The 19,298-nt window shown below is 42.6% G+C and overlaps 1 protein-coding gene across 1 annotated transcript in view; it reads left to right on the top strand.

The window, feature by feature from the left end:
• Positions 1 to 19,298, top strand: part of PCNX2 (pecanex 2) — a 278,237-nt gene that overhangs the window by 157,507 nt on the left and 101,432 nt on the right. The window contains exon 21 of the mRNA XM_089897420.1: positions 3,025 to 3,202. Within this exon, the coding sequence (XP_089753546.1) occupies positions 3,025 to 3,202 (178 nt within the window). The remainder of the gene's footprint in view (positions 1 to 3,024; positions 3,203 to 19,298) is intronic.

Here is a 19,298-nt window from a genome sequence, read left to right as displayed (position 1 = left end):
ATGAGGTTACAGACCTCTTGTATAGTTTGAGTAGGGCCCCATCCATGAGCTAACCCTACCTCTAGAACACTGAGTGCTTTTCTAGTAAGCAGGTGTTTCCAGTGTGGTACCATCTTGGCTGACCCCATGACGACATTCTGAAACAAGGCAGATCCCCAGTTTTCAGAACAAGGACTCACAGTCAGAACCACAACAGTCACACACTTACTGGTGCTGCCCTGGGATAGCGAGCTAAAGGATTGAAAGTCCTCGCTTCCTAACATTAGGACTAGGGCTTCAAGCTAAGCCTGCCAGTTGAGGCCAGGCAGCTCTGGCTGTTGGAAGAGGATGGATGCATGGGTTGGGAATTATGCAGAGTCAGATAAACAGTTCAGAGAGAGTCTACTTTGAAGTAAGATTAATCTCTATCCCCTGTCATTTTTTTCCAGACATTAAAGTCAGAAAGTAGCACCTCACCCATGTACCTCCAAATAATCTTAATTTGATGATACGAACAGAATTCTTTTTCTTGGAGCCCAAAGTTGATAACTCCTTTATATTCTTGAGGCATCCATCTGACGACTTAAAAAAAAATCTCTCAAGATTTCAAGCACCCCACTAGACTAGCTGTTCTCAGACAGGATGGCAGGAGACCATATGTCAGCATCACCTAGAGACCTGTTTCAAACTGTGTAAGCCCAGCCCACACCCTGCCCTCATTGAGAACCATGGTACCAGATAGTGAACTCTTCAATGACAGGCAGTGTTTCTTATTCAGCTTTCAGTACCATCGGTCCAGTAAGTGGTAGAAGGATGGATGGATGGATGGATGGATGGATGGATGATTGAGTGGGGGACTGGTAAATGAAGAGTGGGTGCATCATGATAACTGGTTAGGTATTTATGTTTCCCAGCCTGATCTAAAAGGATGCTTTGCACCTGTCCCAGGCCATTGTTCCCGGATTGCTACCTAATCCTTTATAAGACCTTTAGCTAAACCTACAACAATCCGTGAATCATTGAATGTAACCATTACCGTTGCAATGTTACAAGAGCCATAAACGTCACTCCTTAAGAGCTCTCTTAATCTTCACCAGTCATCATTAATAAACATAAAATGAATGCTGTCCATTTCAGTCATAGTCACGGAAAACAAACTTTAGAGTTGAGCCTCATCTAGCTTTGGCCTGAATAACCCGGAAAGTCACTGATCTCCTTTGAAGACCAGAATATCCCTAGTCTTGGGACACCTTATCCTTGGGATCCCCCCAAGGGCTTTGGCTATGCCACAGAGATTCTTGTACCCGGGGCTGTTGTCAGAGGTGAGTGGACCTGCAGTCATGTTTTCATACTGATTTTTCATCACAGGCGTTAGTTGTCCACTGGAGAAGGAAAGGGTCACGGAGCGGTGCTCAGCCTTGCTGCAGGAACAGAGGTTACTGAAGGTCTTACCACTCTCCCCAGACCCGCATGTAATCAAGGGCTAGTTTTTCTCAGAAGCCAAATCTAAGCCCATCACACAAGGGCTTTGACCGAACCACATCAGATGCATCCTGGGACAGGGTGGAATCGATTGCTACACTAGGTCTGAAGGCATATAAAATATCAAATTGAGGCCAATGGAAGTGCTAACATTAGATCTTCCTGATGACAAAAATGACAGTTTTGTATTCGATAGATGCCAAGACTTGGGAAACACGTTTTGAATGCCCCAGTCCTGAGACAGGATATTATTAGTGCTAGTGAGGGCCTAGAGCTCAGGATCCCGCTAGGATTAGGGAAATGCAGGCCTGCCCCCTCACCCCCATTTTCTGTACTTAGAAAAAGAAAACCTCTCTTTGTGATCAACAACAGGGTCCTGCTGTGCAGCGCAGGGACCTGTATTCACTAGCCTGTGATAAACCATAAAGGAAAAGGGTGAGAAAAAGAGCACATATGTGTGTCGCTGAATCACTGTGCTGCACAGCAGAGATAACACAACACTGTAAACCAACTGTACTTCAGTAAAATTAAAAAGCAAAAAGGAAACCTCTCTTTCAAGTGCAACTGTCCCCTGGAAAGTATTGCCACTTTTGTCTTTCTTTTGAGTTCCCAAATAGGATGTTCTGATTGAGGGGATTCTGGCTCAAATGTGCAAGGCCTTCTTTCAGGAAGACCCCTCAAGGTGGTGGTGGCTTGCCGTGTCCAGCTCTTCTGAGCACTGATCAGTTGCCTTCCCATCTCAAGGTGGGGAGATCGTTGACCTCACCGTCTGCTGGAACTGCACACATGGCACATGCTTCTGACACGCGTTAGTAACCTGACTCCCTAGACAGAAGCATTCAGGAGTTCAGTCCTCACAGCAAAGTCCTGCGGTTTCTCTGCCGGGCTGCCTCTGTCGTGCCCCTTAACTCAAAAGGCCTATGTCATGGGGGCCTGTGTCATGTTGATGATGTAATTTTCAGTGGAAAAAAAAGGGAGAGCGGAAAGCTTATGTTTACAGAGACAGCAAATATGGTGGAAAACATTGGAAGTGAATATGTAAAGTAAAAATGGCATTACTGAGATAGTGGGATCTTTTTCCTCTTTTCAGAATTTAATATTAGCTATCGCTACGTCATTGATTCGGGGAGATTCTTTTGTAATAGAAAGGCTTACACTGAGCAGATGCTAACAGGGACAGCCTGCTGTGTTTCCTCACTTGCCACCAAGCTCCCCGTGGAACCTGGCAGTGCAGTAGTCCTTCAGATAAGCTCCAAGGGAGCTCTGTGGCCTGCATTGCAAAGTCCCGGGGATGATGGTGACGCTGACTCTAGTGGCAGCGTCTGTGTTGGCGAGTCCCTCGGGATGGAGTTTCACTCCTAGCTCCACTCTGTGTGAACGTACACTCAAACTCTGAGACGCAGTTTACTCCTCTGTACAACGAGGATAATAAAGGTCCCAGCATCTTGGCTTTTTGTAAAGCGCATAACGCACAGTAAACGCTCAAGAAGTGTGAGCCATTGTCACTCACCTAGTAAGGTACGGGCTGTGAAGTGATCACTTCCTTTCTTTCCTTTTCAACAGCTGGGACATTTTCCTGATGGTCATAGCGGGCATGAAGCTGCTGCGGACCTCCTTCTGTAACCCAGTCCACCAGTTTACTCACTTGGGCTTCACCGTCATCTTTTTCCATTTCGACTACAAAGACATTTCAGAGAGTTTCTTACTGGATTTCTTCATGGTGTCCATTTTATTCAGCAAGGCAAGTAGATTAGCTCTTTTCTTCATTTCAGTATGTAAAAGGTGCATTTCTCCTCAAATGCTTTAAGAGTTTGAAACATTTTCTTTTAAAAACAATTAAGGCATGAATTTCCATTGAATTGCATATGCGTGTCACACTCCTGCTGCCATTTGAGGAACATTCCCCATGGAATAGAAATATGCCATGTTATTTGCCAAAAATCACTAATTAAGATGAATTAGCCATTTGTGTTGCTTGAAATTTTATGACCTTTGTCTCTGTTAACGATCTTATTACGGAACTTCCTCGATCTCCAAATGCTCTAAATTAAAGATTAGCCACCAGGCTATTTTTTTTTTTTTTTTTTTAATTTAGCATTTTGCCTCTTGAGGTAAAGTTTGAGATGTGGGACCCGAGGGCCAGGTCCCTTGGAGTATTTTCTTTCCCTTGGCTTGTCTCAGGTCAAGATTTCATCAGCTGTAAATCCATCCATGGGCAGTGAGAAACCCTAATCACAGTTCAGGCAAATATATGGGAATGGCATCTAACGTTTAACATGAGGGAGATAAGGTCCTTGGGATACTGGTCTGAGTGTACGTGTTCTGAGCACCGTGACAAAGCTGGGGTGTGTAAACAGAAATTGGAAAAAGAATTTGGGAAACTCCTTCCTCATGCGCTCCGTTGAATACAGCAGCCATGGGTTTTCTGCCCTCGGATTGACTTAACTGTTCCCCCTTTTGGTTAATAATTTTTAAATTCTAAGGTTTTGTTTTTCTTTTTTCCTGAAATTCATTTTTTCACCCCTATTGATCATTTCTGTGAATTCCTCTCTTTATTACCTGTCCTTCACCTGGCTTCCTCTTTACTTGTTTTAAGTGACAAAAATTCAAATATCATAATTGTCATATTACTTCAGCAGCCCTCCCCTGTTTTCCCATCTTATGACCAAGCTCTGGCTTTGGTCTTTTACCCACAAAGATTTGTTTTCTGTTTGTCTGAGTTCTGTTTGGTCTTGATAAGTTTATCCCATTTTTCTGGTGATTCAGATCACAGGCTTCCATAATCTGTTTTCATTCATTATGTCTGAATGTCCGTGATCTCACATAATAAATGTAAAATTGTCTCCTATGATCTTGAAAGCATTGATGAAGTTATAAATTATTTTACTACTCACAGTGGTCAAAGCTCATTCTCAGATGCAAAATGGACTGGAACAGGTTGAATTCCTAACTCTGGCATTATTTACATGTTGACCTGGTAATGTTGATATTCCTTTCTGAAACGTTGTCTCCTGTAAAGTTGAAAATAATGATGCCCGTCTCACTTAGGCGTCAAGAGGATTGATTAACGTAAGTAGGAAAGAAGTTTTTAAGTAGCGTGTGCTTTCCAAATATGAGGCAGGACTTTTAAAGCCATGTTAAGTAGAAAAAGAGAAGTTACACCCTGTTTAGGACGTGAAGGAGTGCGGCTGCTTCTCTGCAGTGAACTGTCTGTTTTCAGTAGCTTCCTGTGTAAGTGAAAAGTGCCAGGTAAACAAAAGCGGAGTAGAGAGGGGTGCATGAAATGAGTCTTCTAAGTGATTCCACATTGCAATAGAACAGGGATTTTCACTTGCTGGAGGGCAGGCAGCCTCCCCGCTGAGCTGCCTGCTGGTCAGCTGGGAGCCAGCTACTGCTGAGACGTCTGGTAGGTGCAGGTGTCCAGATCAAGAAGCTTGCTGGACGCAGAGGAAGGATTTATGCAGAGCTATTGTTCATTCTTCCTGTCCACGAGGGCACTTTGTACCGTCCTGAGCGTAATGAGTAGGGTGGGACCCGATGGGACATAGTCTGAAACTAAATCCGTAAAAACTCAGTGCTACAGACATCTGACTTTCACTTGCCATTATGTTTTTAAAGCACCAGTGAAAACACTAAAAATTTCAGGCAGAACCAGTGTGACAGTGTTCCTGTTTCCCCTAATTGAGAGAGCATTAGCACGTGTAATTTGAATAGTCGGCTTTTAGGCTGGGAAAAATAGCCGAGTCTAAAAGAAAAAAAAACAAGTGAGACAAAAACTAAAAAAAATCAGCATATAGCAAGTCAGTCCTGACACACCCCTGACTCCGTCTATGCCTGCTCACTCTTTATCTTGACAGAGCTGGTAGCAGGGCATTTTCTGGAATGAGAAACCAGATCTGATTCCGACAAAAAATACAGTTAAAGAAAGAGACAGCATTTGAGGTCTTCTGGGAAAGAAAAGCCAGTAGAAATTAGTGACAGAAAATGGTGGCAATGAGGGAGGTGACAGTTAATGTTTCTTGTAAAGATCCTGCCTGCTTACCCCAACTGCTGCTTCCTGTTCATTCTCCTCATTTTAAGGCATCTTTTAAAAAATTGTCTCTATTAACATATTTCCTAGAGGCTTTCTAGACCTCCAGTATTTTTAACATCTTTATTGGAGTGTAATTGCTTTACAATAGTGTGTTAGTTTCTGCTGTATAACAAAGTGAATCAGCTATATGTATACATATATCCCCATATCTCCTCCCTCTTGCATCTCCCTCCCTCCCACCCTCCCTATCCCACCCCTCTAGGTGGTCACAAAGCACCGAGCTGATCTCCCTGTGCTATGTAGCTGCTTCCCACTAGCTATTTTACATTTAGTAGTGTATATATGTCCATGCCACTCTCTCACTTCGTCCCAGCTTACCCTTCTCCCTCCCCGTGTTCTCAAGTCCACTTTCTATGTCTGCGTCTTTATTCCTGTTCTGCCCCTAGGTTCTTCAGAACCCCTTTTTTATTAGATTCCATATATATGTGTTAGCATACGGTATTTGTCTTTCTCTTTCTGACTTGCTTCACTCTGTATGACAGACTCTAGGTCCATCCACCTCACTACAAATAGCTCAATTTCATTTCTTCTTATGGCTGAGTAATACTCCATTGTATATATGTGTCACATCTTCTTTGTCCATTCATCTGTCGATGGACACTTAGGTTGCTTCCATGTCCTGGCTATTGTAAATAGAGCTGCAGTGAACATTGTGGTACATGACTCTTTTTGAATTATGGTTTTCTCAGGGTATATGCCCAGTAGTGGGATTGCTGGGTCATATGGTAGTTCTATATTTAGTTTTTAAAGGAATCTCCATACTGTTCTCCATAGTGACTGTATCAATTTACATTCCCACCAACAGTGCAAGAGGGTTCCCTTTTCTCCACACCCTCTCCAGCATTTATTGTTTGTAGATTTTTTGATGATGGCCATTCTGACTGGTGTGAGGTGATACCTCATTGTAGTTTTGATTTGCATTTCTCTAATGATCAGTGATGTTGAGCATCCTTTCATGTGTTTGTTGGCAAAGTATATCTTTTTTGGAGAAATGTCTATTTAGATCATCTGCCCATTTTTGGATTGGGTTCTTTGTTTTTTTGATATTGAGCTGCATGTATATTTTGGGGATTAATTCTTTGTCAGTTGCTTCATTTTCATATATTTTCTCCCATTCTGAGGGTTGTCTTTTCGCCCTGTTTATGGTTTCCTTTGCTGTGCAAAAGCTTTTAAATTTCATTAGGTCCCATTTGTTTATTTTTGTTTTTATTTCCATTTCTCTAGGAGGTGGGTCAAAAAGGACCTTGCTGTGATTGATGTCACAGAGTGTTCTGCCTATGTTTTCCTCTAAGAGTTTTATGGTGTCTGGCCATACATTTAGGTCTTTAATCCATTTTGAGTTTACTTTTGTGTATGGTATTAGGGAGTGTTCTAATTTCATTCTTTTACATGTAGCTGTCCAGTTTTTCCAGCACCACTTATTGAAGAGGCTGTCTTTTCTCCATTGTATATTCTTGCCTCCTTTATCAAAAATAAGGTGTCCATATGTGCATGGGTTTACCTCTGGGCTTTCTATCCTGTTCCACTGATCTATATTTCTGTTTTTGTGCCAGTACCATACTGTCTTGACTACTGTAGCTTTGTAATATAGTCTGAAGTCCGGGAGCCTGATTCCTCCAGCTCCGTTTTTTTCTCTCAAGATTGCTTTGGTTACTGGGGTCTTTTGTGTTTCCATACAAATTGTGAAATTTTTTGTTCTAGTTCTGTGAAAAATGCCATTGGTAGTTTGACAGGGATTGCATTGAATCTGTAGATTGCTTTGGGTAGTATAGTCATTTTCACAATGTTGATTCTTCCAACCCAAGAAGGTAGTATATCTCTCCACCTCTTTGTATCATCTTTAATTTCTTTCATCAGTGTCTTATAGTTTTCTGCATACAGGTCTTTTGTCTCCTTAGGTAGGTTTATTCCTAGGTATTTTATTCTTTTTGTTGCAGTGGTAAATGGGAGTGTTTCCTTAATTTCTCTTTCAGATTTTTCATCATTAGTGTATAGGAATGCAAGAGATTTCTGTGCATTAATTTTGTATCCTGCTACTTTACCAAATTCATTGATTAGCTCTAGTAGTTTTCTGGTAGCATCTTTAGGATTCTCTATGTATAGTATCATGTCATCTGCAAACAGTGACAGCTTTACTTCTTCTTTTCCGATCTGGATTCCTTTTATTTCTTTTTCTTCTCTGATTGCTGTGGCTAAAACTTCCAAAACTATGTTGAATAATAGTGGTGAGAGTGGACAACCTCGTCTTTTTCCAGGTCTTTGAGGAAATGGTTTCAGTTTTTCACCATTGAGAGTGATGTTGGCTGTGGGTTTGTCATATATGGCCTTTATTATGTTGAGGTAAGTTCCCTCTGTGCCTACTTTCTGGAGGGTTTTTATCATAAATGGGTGTTGAATTTTGTCAAAAGCTTTTTCTGCATCTATTGAGATGATCATGTAGTTTTTCTCCTTCAGTTTGTTAATATGGTGTATCACGTTGATTGACTTGCGTAGAAACCTCCAATATTGTTTTTGAGGGAATACTGCTCTTTAGGGGTGTTCATTGCGTGATATGAAATTTTGTTTGTTCAGTAGATTCATCCGAGTCCTACTTTCGACATGTCCTCTCATTTATTGTTGCCAAATCCCTAAGCTCTTTCCCCAGCCTGGCTCCTGTTCTGCTAAATAGCAAAACCATTGTTATCCTGGCAGCCCACGTCACAGAAGGGCTGCAAGATGAATGCAGAGACCTTGGAAGGGCTCCAGCTTCCTTGGGAGAAAGGAGCTGCGTGAATAGTGGACTCATTATTATTGTTATGTCAGTTGCCCCTAATCCTTCAGGCTTTATGGGTGGAAAGAAAGACAGGATGAGATTACAGAGAGATGATCTGTGGAGTGAGATCAAAGCACCGAGGTCCAGAGGATGAAATAGATGACTTCCAGAGGGCTTGCCTGTGTGTTATTCTCTCCCTCCCCGAATCTGTGAACCCCCCCCTGAGGTCTGGAAGATGAATGTTGGCTGGTCTCCTTAGTCTGCCAGATCTAGTGAAAATCGGGACATCATGAGTTCTGGGCCAGAGCACAACAGGAAGGATTTAGTGCAGCCCATGCATTGACACGAGGGTGGGACATTCCTAGTGGATAGGCTGGGGGCTGAGGGGAGGCAGAGGGAAAGAAGCATCCCTGCAGATCCCATCCTGAGACGCGCGATGCTGCAGCCACACCCCACGCGACTCAGCACCTTTAAGGAGTCAGGCCCATCCGTCCTCCCTCCCTCAGCCTCTCAATCCCTTTCCTCTCTCTCTTCTGCCCCGTTGTTACGGACCAGGGTTCTTGGCCTCCTTAGTCAATAGAAATTGATCAGAGACCGGGCAGGAAATTCAGGCAAGGCTTTACTGGGGCCTCTGCCACAGCAGGGAGGAGCGAGAACAAACAACAGGTTCCCTTGCTTGTCCGCTCCCTCAGGGGGGTGGGGCGAGCTTGTTCCTTATACGGGGTGAGGGTAGGGGCAGGTCCAGGGGTCGGGCAGGAGGGGTGGCTTAGGTGATTTGCCCACCCCTTTGGTGATGCTGTGTGCAGGGATCACGCACAGTACCTTGATTTTGCTCCCGGCTCTTCAGAAGTGGCAATTGGGCTTTTTGGTCTCTTCGTATCTTGTTGTACAGAATTTGCCCCAACTGCCTATGCACGCAGTTATTTTTAGTCTCCTATAGTTTCTTTGTATTTTGTTGTTCGAGGGGATGTTTGTCCAGGTGCAAACCCTGCAGCAAAGGGTCCGAGGTCCTAGCCATCACCATCAGTCATTCTTCTCTTTTAAGAACCAACTAATGTAGTGAACTTGTAACATTTCTGATATGCCTGGGTCTTTGGGGGACAGGAAGACATGCTCCAAGTAAGAATATGTGGTCGTTGACAGGAGGTGACAAAGGTTTCATGCTCTTCCACTGGTCCTGAAAGAGTTATCAGAAACCATCTTGTCTTGAAATTTTTAGTTGGAGAAGCAGGACTTGAAATAATCCTGCCAGAGGATCATTCTGCCAGCATTTCCAGAATGTGTTACATGTGAAATTCTCCAGGCCGTTAGTTCAACATGGGAGCTAGCACTTTTACCATTTATGAAATTAAAATTAATGAGTGAGGTGGTTTTTACATAAAGCTGTGTGAATGATGGCCCCAGAGCCACAATGAGAAGGGACAAATCTAGGAGGTAGAGCTGATAGCATTTAGTGACTGTGAGGGTGCTGGGGGGAAGTGGAGTATAGGAGGAAGAGCCACATCTGGGAGAGCTCTCACGTCACGTCCTCCAGTGACTTGGTGTTGTCATTAATGAGGGCCAGGAAAAAAAGACATTTTGGGGAAAAAAAATGTCAGTTTTAGATGTGTTGAATTGTGGAATGAGACGTGACAGGGACCAAAGTAAAGACCTAGGGACAGGATGTTTTCCCATTTAAATATTTTACTTTACATAAGTGCTATAAATGTAGGATCAGTTTAATAAAGTTAGAAACACAATGGAAAATACAGAGAAAGTCCATCTTTATACACACCCCTCACTCCTTAACCCCTTTCTCTCCCTAATGATAACCATTGTAACTCTTACAGAGTAATTCCTTCTACTCTGTTTTCCTATGTATTCACACACACACACTCACACACACACACCCCCTATACACACACAACATGTAAAATATTAATAGGTCATTCTTTACACACGTTTACTTCCTTTTTTGCTTAAAAATATGTCTTAGAGAACTTCCACAACAGTATGTGTAATATTGCCTCTTCCTTTTGACACCTGCATAGTATTCCATAGTAATAATTTGACTAGCCATTCCCCTACTGATAGACATTTAGTTTGTTTCCAATTTTTTTTCCTGTGGTAGCTGGGATTTCTGTGTTCACAAACTCCAGAAACCCAAATGAAACTGGCTTAATGAAAAAGGGGGATTTAACGGTTCACATAACTGATGGTATGATTCAGAGGCTTAAACGATGGCATCGAACTTCTGTGTTTATTTCTCCTTCTCTCCTCTGCTGGCTTCATTCTTAGATTGGTTCTATATGTATAGACTCCCTCCAGCTAATAATCCCAGAAAGAAGAGAAAGTATCTTTCCTGATGGTTTTAGCCGAAGTCCTGGGGAGCATCTCATTGACTCCTTTTGTGTCATGTGTCCATTGAGGAACTAGGCAAGAGGGACGCAAGCCCTCTAGTCAATGAGGCCTGGCTCTTGTCTGACCACACCATAGGGACAGCGGGTCAGAGAGGGAAGAAAGGGCGGGCAGACCAGAAGTGTCAGACGCTGGTGCACATGAGTGTTTCAGGAACACAATTCCTGTGATAGGAATTGTTGGGTGGACAAGATGTACATGATAGGGTCTCCATAGAGAATCCTTCCAAAAGACATATTGCTTCCAACAAGGATGGCCAGCATTTAAGACCCAGGTAGAGGAGGAGGAAAAGTGACTCATGAGACAAGGTAAAGTACAGTAAAATAGGAAGAAAGAAAAGAAATGGCTTCAAGAAGGAGGGAGTGGTCAAACAATAGCGGCAGCTTCACAGAGGTCACAGTGCCCTTGATAGAGTGGGCCCTCCGTGTCTGTTTGTAAATGCCCAAGTATATTAATTGACCACAGGTCAGTGTATTTAAATGTGGGTATTTGGGGGAGCTTTATAGTACGCTCTTCAGTGGAGCTATATTTAAAGGAAAAATTCTGCAGTCACAACCACTTTCAGGCTGTTAATGTTTTATCAGCTTAGAAGAGGTGGATGGCTTTAGACATGCCATTCTCGTTATGTTTAGAAGGTTTAGTCCACTGCCCTTGCCAGGAATAAACATGCCATATATGTGTGATGTGAAGGGCCACAGTACAATGTTTACTTAATGCCACCGTCTCTAGGTTTGAAGTGCAGGGCTTGACACTTAACACAAGAATTGAGCTCTTAGGCATCTCCAGCCAGGAAATTATGGACAGCAAAAGTTATTTTCTATGGGGCCATTCACCTTAGCATGGCTTCCCTCTGCCCCCTCTGAGTTTTCGGAGGGTGACATCTGCGCCCACCTCCTCCACAGGGTCGTGATATGGGATAGTTCTTGCTATCCTGAAATTAAGTGGTGGATGTAACATCTCTCCATTATCTTTTTGGTTCACTAATGTTGACAGAGGCTCCATTTTCCATTTTCAGTTTATTTGTAGGTCCCTTTCCCTCACTGAGTTGAAGAATGGACTTATCAAGTTTATTGACCTTTTTCATAATTCTGGACCTTTCAGTAAGGTTGTCTCACAGTTTTCTCTCTACTAGATAAAACTCGCTCCTTCACTCCATCAGCTCTTTCAAGGCTTTGCTCAGATATGACCTTCTCAGTCAGTCCTATCCTGACCACCTGCTTTTCATATTACGACTTGCGCCTTCTCTGCCCTCTGCCCAGCTTCCCCATCTTTTCACCTTGCGCTGTATTACCTTTCTGCTGTGCCGTCATCACCTTCTAACATACTCTCTTCTTGACTTGTTTTTCATTTGATTGTCCCTCCCACCAGACTGTGAGTTCCATGACGACAGAGATCTTTGTCTGTTTACTGATACATCCTAATTTCCAGAACAGGACCAGGCACACCGTAGGAAAACAACAAGCCTCTGTGGAATGTTCAGTCGTGCTGTTTTGCATGGACAGGTTAGAAACTTACCCAAAGTCACTCACTCACAGAGCCGTACTCGAACTTGACCCTATTCCCAGTCTTCCCAAGCCCAGGCGTAAAAACTGGCTTGCAGAAGGTTCACAAAACCACTACAGGAGCCTAGTACACCTTCCAGGCTCTCAGGGACCCATGTTCACTTGTAGCTGCCACGAGGATGGTGCAGGAGAAACATTTCACAGGCTCTGCACTCTGTCCAGAAACGAAGAGCAGATTCCAGTGTGTCTGTGTTGCCGAGAAGACTGGAAACTCCTCGAATGGTGGGACCCCGGGTATGCTTATTTATTTCCCACCTGCTGCAACATCCAACAAAATGCAGGGTCCTGGTTAGGGTTAGGGTTAGGATTAGGTCACCCTAATTCAATTCATATTCATTACATTCAGTTGAAAGATGGAAAAACTGGTTTGTGAGAAATGAAGTCTGAGCTTGGATGTGGTGGTTGGATGATGTTTTATTATCCTAGAGAGATGATGATTCACAGCAGGGACAGGGGAGCACATGGGAGGAGGCATGGTTTTAGATTGAGCATACGGGTCACTTAGAGTTCCCTCCTTGGGCTTTCCATGGTGTGTGTTTTGATTTTCTTGGCTTCTCATAAATCTTGTTTGGCTGCCTCACTGCTGTCCCGTTCACAGTGGAGGACTTAACGCATGGCCAGCAGAGCTGGCTCTTCCGCTGTGAGCGTGTTGCTCGGTGCTCTGTAGTCAGCCGAGCCCCTTTTGCGGAACTCAGAGGGGAAAACACAATCTGCTTCTAGCTGCAGATCTACCCCAGTGGTGACAAGCTGATGTCATCTAATTGGCCAGCTCACGGCATGTAGCCACCGCTGTGACGCCACTTTCAACTGTGTCATGTAACAGCTGAGAAGTGCCTGAACAGCCCCGAACGTTCTTTAGTCAAGATTTATAGCCTAACTCATCAACTTCCTTGTCTTCCACTCCCCAGGACAACACCCACATACCAGGGCCATGGGTTTCCCTTAACTCAAACCATGCAAGTTACTGTAACTCATCTCCTGGGAAGGGACGGAGGCCTGAAGTGAATGCTAGCAGCTTCTCTGCATCTCAGCCTTCAAAGTAGGGATCTGTTTTTCCTTCCCATTTAGGACATCAAGGCTGGTGTGCAAGAGTTATATCTTTTTCTTTTTCCTTCATTTTTCCTTTTTTCTCATGCCAAAGTATACAATAATAAATACATGGACTTAGTCATGTTGTTCAAACAGCAGCATAGTCCTGTGTGTCCCTGCTAATATGTCAAAGACGTTTTTATGGGCTCTCATTTTTTAAAAAGTCTACAGCTTTCTCTGTAGAATCGAAGGGCCACTGCTGATGGATCTTCAGAGAAGGGGGCAGTGGTGTGTTTTGAGGCACACAAAAGCTACATGAGGGCTTCCCTGGTGGCGCAGTGGTTGAGAGTCCGCCTGCCGATGCAGGGGACACGGGTTCGTGCCCCGGTCCGGGAAGATCCCACATGCCGCGGAGCGGCTGGGCCCGTGAGCCATGGCCGCTGAGCCTGTGTGTCTGGAGCCTGTGCTCCACAACGGGAGAGGCCGCAACAGTGAGAGGCCCACATACCGCAAAAAAAAAAAAAAAAAAGCTACATGAGTGGCTTCAGGGAATTTAGTAGAAGTGATAAATCTAGACCCTCTTCACTGAAAGAATTTGAAAACCTTCCTTTCTCAGCAATGAGGAAGCCCTCCTTAAAGTACTTCCTGAAGGCAGAGCTCGATTTGGTTACAAGCCAGGGCAACATCTTCCTGACAAGGCTAACAACTGGCATTTGCTCTCCTTCACTGACTGGAGGCTTCCGGTTCTACAGGATTTACAGACATGAACCTGGAGATTCCAAACAGTGTCCTTTACCAGGGGTTCATATTTCAGACAAGATCTTCGAGGTCATAGACTTTCTCATTCCTTCTTTCCTTTTGCTACCAGTTGTTGAAGTACTCTGAGTGGACCAAACCATGGTGCTTCTGCCTCAGTTGCAGAAAGGCAGTCAGTGACACTGAGATGGTTACTATCTTAAAATATCCATTGAGAGAAAAAGGGGAAATACCACCTTTGTCAGGAAAATCAGTGGCAGTTGCAAAGATCTGGCATGTAAATGAGAATCAGGAAGTAACAAGAAAAATTCCATTGACCCCATGTCCACTATAGCCTATGAGCTGAGTTAGTAAGACACTTGAGGCTTTCTTTTACTCATTGTTTCACTTTCTGAAGAACACTTACTGCACTTACATCCACTACGTGCCTATATCACTTACCTGCTAGAAGATAACTGTACAACTATAATAGAGTATCGCTAACAATGAGCATACTCTTCAATGGAAGATGTGGGAGAGAAAAACATAAAAACTACTTTTGAAACAATGTCATAAGGCAATAAATAAAATAATCTATATTTGTCGAGCACTTATCATATGTTTGGTCCTGAGCTAAAAACCTAACATGGCTTATTTCATCAATTCTTCACAATCAATTTCTGAGATAGGTACCATTACCATAGTTACTCTGCATATGAGAGAACTAAGGCTCACAGGAGTAAAACTTGTCCAAGATCACACAAGTAGTGAGAGGCAGAGCTGGGATGAGAACCTAGGTCTAACTCCAAAGCCTAGTCTTATAACCAGGATGCTGTACTACTTTCCATGCAGTAGGAAGTTATAAGCCAAATATTATGGGTTCTCCAGAAGGAGCAACTAATTAGGGCAGTAAAGGGAAGAGTAGCAGGAAAAACTTTGAACTACTTTTTAATTCCATTTTATTTCTTCTACTGACGTATTATTTATGCCTCTTTTTTTAAAAGTCATTGCAATTATATTAAGAATATAAAACTTAAATTCAGCAGAATCTACCTTCAAATTATATTATACCATTGCTTGTCTAGTGTAAGGAATTTCAGCAGTTTCCTCCCTGGCATCCTTGGTGTTATTGTCATATACTTTAACATATGCTAAAAACACATAATACGCTGTTACTATTTTTGCTTTAGAGCAAAATTGCTCTCCTAGGGCATTTGAAAATAAGAAAAAATGATTTATTGTCACCTTTCATTTCTGATGCTCTATTTCTTTGTGTAGATCCAAATTTCCAACCTGTAACGTCTTTCTTCTGCTTGAACTTCCTGAACAATTTCTGTAGTATAGGTGTATTGTCAATGAATTCTGTCAGTTTTGTTTGCCCAAGAAAGTATTTCTCTCTCATTTTTGAAAGATATTTTCACTGGGTATAGAATTCTATATTGACAGTTCCTGCCCCCTCCCCCTTTTAAAACATTAAAAATGTCTCTCCATCATCTTCTGGCTTACAGAAAGTCTTCTGTAATTTTACTTTTGTTCTTATCTGTGTAATGTGCCTTTTTGGGGGGCTGCCTTCAAGATTTTCTCTTTGTCTTTTGTTTTTAGCAATCTGATTATTATATGCCTAGTGATGGGTAGGTTTTGTTCTTGTTGTTTGTTTGTTTATTCAGTTGTTTGTTTGGGTATTTATCTTCCTTGGTGTTATCTGACCTTCTTGAGTCTGCGGCTTGGTGTCTGTCATTATTTTGGAAATTTCTTGCCCATTATATCTTCAAACACTTCTTTGTCCTGTCCTCTCTTTCTGAGGTTCAAAATATACATATGTTAGTTTGATATTGTTATATATCTCTTGGATACTCAATAATGTTTTCTTTTTTAAATTCACTCAGTTTTATCTTTGTGTTTCAGTTTAGGTCATTTTTCTTGATCTGTCTTCAAGTTCATTAATTCTTTCCTCAACTGTGTTAGTATGATAAGCCTGCTGAAAACATTCTGTATCTCTCTTGTGTGTTTTCCATTTCTATCATTTCCATTTGAGTCTTTCTTTTATACTTTCCACCTCCCTGCTGAAATTTTCCATCTAATCTTTCATATTGTGTACCTGTTCCATTAGAGCCCATAACATATGAATCAAAGTTATTTTAATTTCTGTCAGATAGTTCCAACATGTGTTTCATATCTGAGTCTAGCTCTGATTGTTGCTTTGTCTTTTTTTTTCTTGCCTTTTCATATGCCTCATAATGTTTTGTTGAAAGCTGGACTTCTTGTGGAGGGTCATAGAGTATAAAGCAAATAGCTTTTATGCCTGGAACCAGGCATGCCTTTCCTTCTGCTAGATTTTCAGTGCAGGGTTTGAGTTAACATAGTTAGGAGATGGGCCGGGTTGGGGGTTTGTTATTGCCATGGTTACCCTCAGGGTACCACAGACTTCAAAATTTCTGAAGGGATACCTTGTGTTTAGGTTGGGAGTTGGCTTCCAGAGCGATGTCTGCTCAGTGCTCAGCTCTACGCCCACGCTGCTCCTCACTGTGTCTCTTCACATGTGCTTGTGCCTTTCCTGTCCCTCTCCTATCAGCATCTGGTTTTACTTTTCACTTGAAACTTGTTAGCTTGGTGGCAGGGGGAGAAGGTGGAAGGGGAGGACATTCTCTGTTTTCTAATTAAACCTCAGTCTTAGGTCTTTGCCCTGTCCTTGTGTCCTTCTCAGTTCTCCTCATCCCCCTCCAGCTGCAGTTGGGTCCAGCAGGTACTCCTGCCCCTTCCTCAAGAGTGGGGTTTTTGTTGCTGTTGTGTCGTTCCCTTCCCCCAGCTGCAGTGAGTCTTCACCAGTGCCCGGGAGATGACAGTGTTTGCTGACCTTTCCTCTGTAGACTGAAATATGTGTCCCGTAAGAGAGGTCTGGGGAAAGGGTGTAGCAGAGTTTTGTGCTCCTCCGTGTGTCTGCTGTTTGCTTCCTTCAGGTCTGTACCACATCAGACACTTCCTTAGGGTTCCCTCCGACCTTTTCTGTGAGCACCCAGAGGAGTGCATGGGGAGAAAGAGCCTGCAATTTCTATAGCCCCCAGGGGGCTTCCTGGTGTCTTACGAGCCCACACTTGACAATCACCAAAATTCATCAGCTCTTTTGGACAAACTCTTCCTACCAGTTTCTGGTGATGTCTGCCCCAGGTGAGGGAGTACTTACCTCCTTTCTCCCTGAAGGTGCTTGTCTGTCCTTAGATTGTGGGACAGCTGGCTTCTCTACAGCCCAGTTCTCCAATGGGTTAAAAAAGCAGTCATGAATTTGAAGTTTGTCTGGCTTTTTCTCATTGTAAGGGTGGGAAGAATGCTCTTTTCAGCTTTCTGTGTCCAAGAGGAGAAACCAGAAGCTCTTTGAACTACTTTTTAATTTTACATGAAATTTTGATAAATTTGGTATATTAGAACGTTTTGATGGCAAGTGACAAAAGCTCAACTTAAAGTTGGACTATGTTGCTTTACATAACTGGGATGCCTGAGAGTAGATCTCATTTGAGATGGGGCCATACCCAGAGCAAACTACCTTTTCGTACTCTCTCTTTCCTACTTATTTTTGCCTGATTTTGCTTGGGGTCATTCTCCATACAAGGAACAAGATAGCTCCCAGGAGCCCCACCTTCATATAGCAATGCTGATGGAATTAACATCCTGTACCTGTTGTCTGTATCACGAACTGTGCTTACCCCTGCATCAGTTATCATGGACAGAGGGGGATGTCGTGACCGTCCCAGTGTAGACCATGTGCCCACCCAGTGATCAAAGTCAGGGGAGTACACTGTGTTAACAGCCACTGCATTGGCTTTGTATGATCTCTTAGATAAGTGTGTGGAATTTTCTTCAGCAGTGGTTTTAAATTAATTTTTGCAACCTAGATGTCTATCAGTAGTATAATGATTCAATAGATTGGCCAAACAATGGAATATTATGCAGTTAATTAGATGTGAGGGAGAGCAATTTATACCAGCACTGAACAATGCCCATGATCTATGAAATAGAAAAATCAAGTTTCAGAACACTATATATTGCTAATTCAGTTTAAATAAAACAGACACACACACACACACACACACACACACACACACACACACTCGCATGCATGTATTGCACAGGTGCATGTGCAGAAAATTCCAAGTCCTGGAAGTTAGGTCAGAATGAGGTGGGTTACAAGAACTTTCACTTTACAATTTAAGCAATTCTGAATTATTTGGTGTTTTTAAAGTGAGTTTGTATTATTATATTTGTATAAAAATCAATAAATTAAAAAAGTTTAGGTGCTTAAAGCAGAGAGCTACTGTTATTTGGAAGACCACTGTATGAATCACCTTATTTCTATGTGTATTAGATGGATGAAATGTTTTTGCAAGTATAAAATCTCAGGAGAGTACATGAGGTAGATATCCAGGAGGTGTGGGAGGGATGGGATATCCGATCAGGAGGACCTTCAGAGAAGATGGAGAAAAAGCTGCTTCGTAGCTACAGATATCAGCATTATTTGTTTCTCTTACCAAAATGCTACATGGGTAAAAGCAGCAGCTTGATAGGAGGCTTATGAACTTGGCTGTCATACGCTCTTCCTAAAAACTGCATTTGTCACCCTTAGGGTTATAATGAATCTTCAAGAGGGAAAAAGCCCCCAAAAACAGAATCTAGAAAGCTGCCTTTTCCCCATAGGGAAGAGAAAGCTAAACAAAAACCAAAACAAAGATGGGAGACTATCCTACATACAGTAATTGGATGAAAGGTAACATAAGGAATTTAGAGGGGACTAAGGAGCTGAAAAGGAAGGAAGGCAGAATGTGTATATTAACTGTATTGTTTCTACCACTTCACTCCAGGCTCCATTTGAGCAAGATACTTAAAGAACAAAAGGTAACCCTCTCTCCCTGGTTACTTTTATCATCTCCTGTTTCTTCTGTGTTGAAGTCCACCCTTGCCTCCTTCCCCAGTGACCCACCTCCCCACACACCTGAGCCAGTACCCCTCTGTCTACCACAAGCGGAAACACACACACAGATGCAGCATTAAATTTAATTCCCAATTCTCAGGGGTCTTGACAAGATTTTTACTTTTGTGCATTTCTACCTCTTGGTAGATTGTAAAATTTAAATGTGCAATGGTGACTTCATTTGCATTTATGGATACCCTAATTAGTGGTTATGAAATATGAACCTAACTAATATTTTCTGTCATGTTCTCCTCGGGGTCTGAATTTGTTTTGCTGCATAAAGCTGGCTAATCAAAGAATCAGGCCTGT

The sequence above is a fragment of the Delphinapterus leucas genome, chromosome 16 (assembly GCF_059928025.1).
Source record: "Delphinapterus leucas isolate spDelLeu-1000000601 "Yukka" chromosome 16, BTC_Dleu_Yukka2, whole genome shotgun sequence".
NCBI lineage: Eukaryota > Metazoa > Chordata > Mammalia > Artiodactyla > Monodontidae > Delphinapterus > Delphinapterus leucas.
Note: the sequence above shows the minus strand (reverse complement) of the source record. Positions and strands in the feature narration are given on the sequence as shown.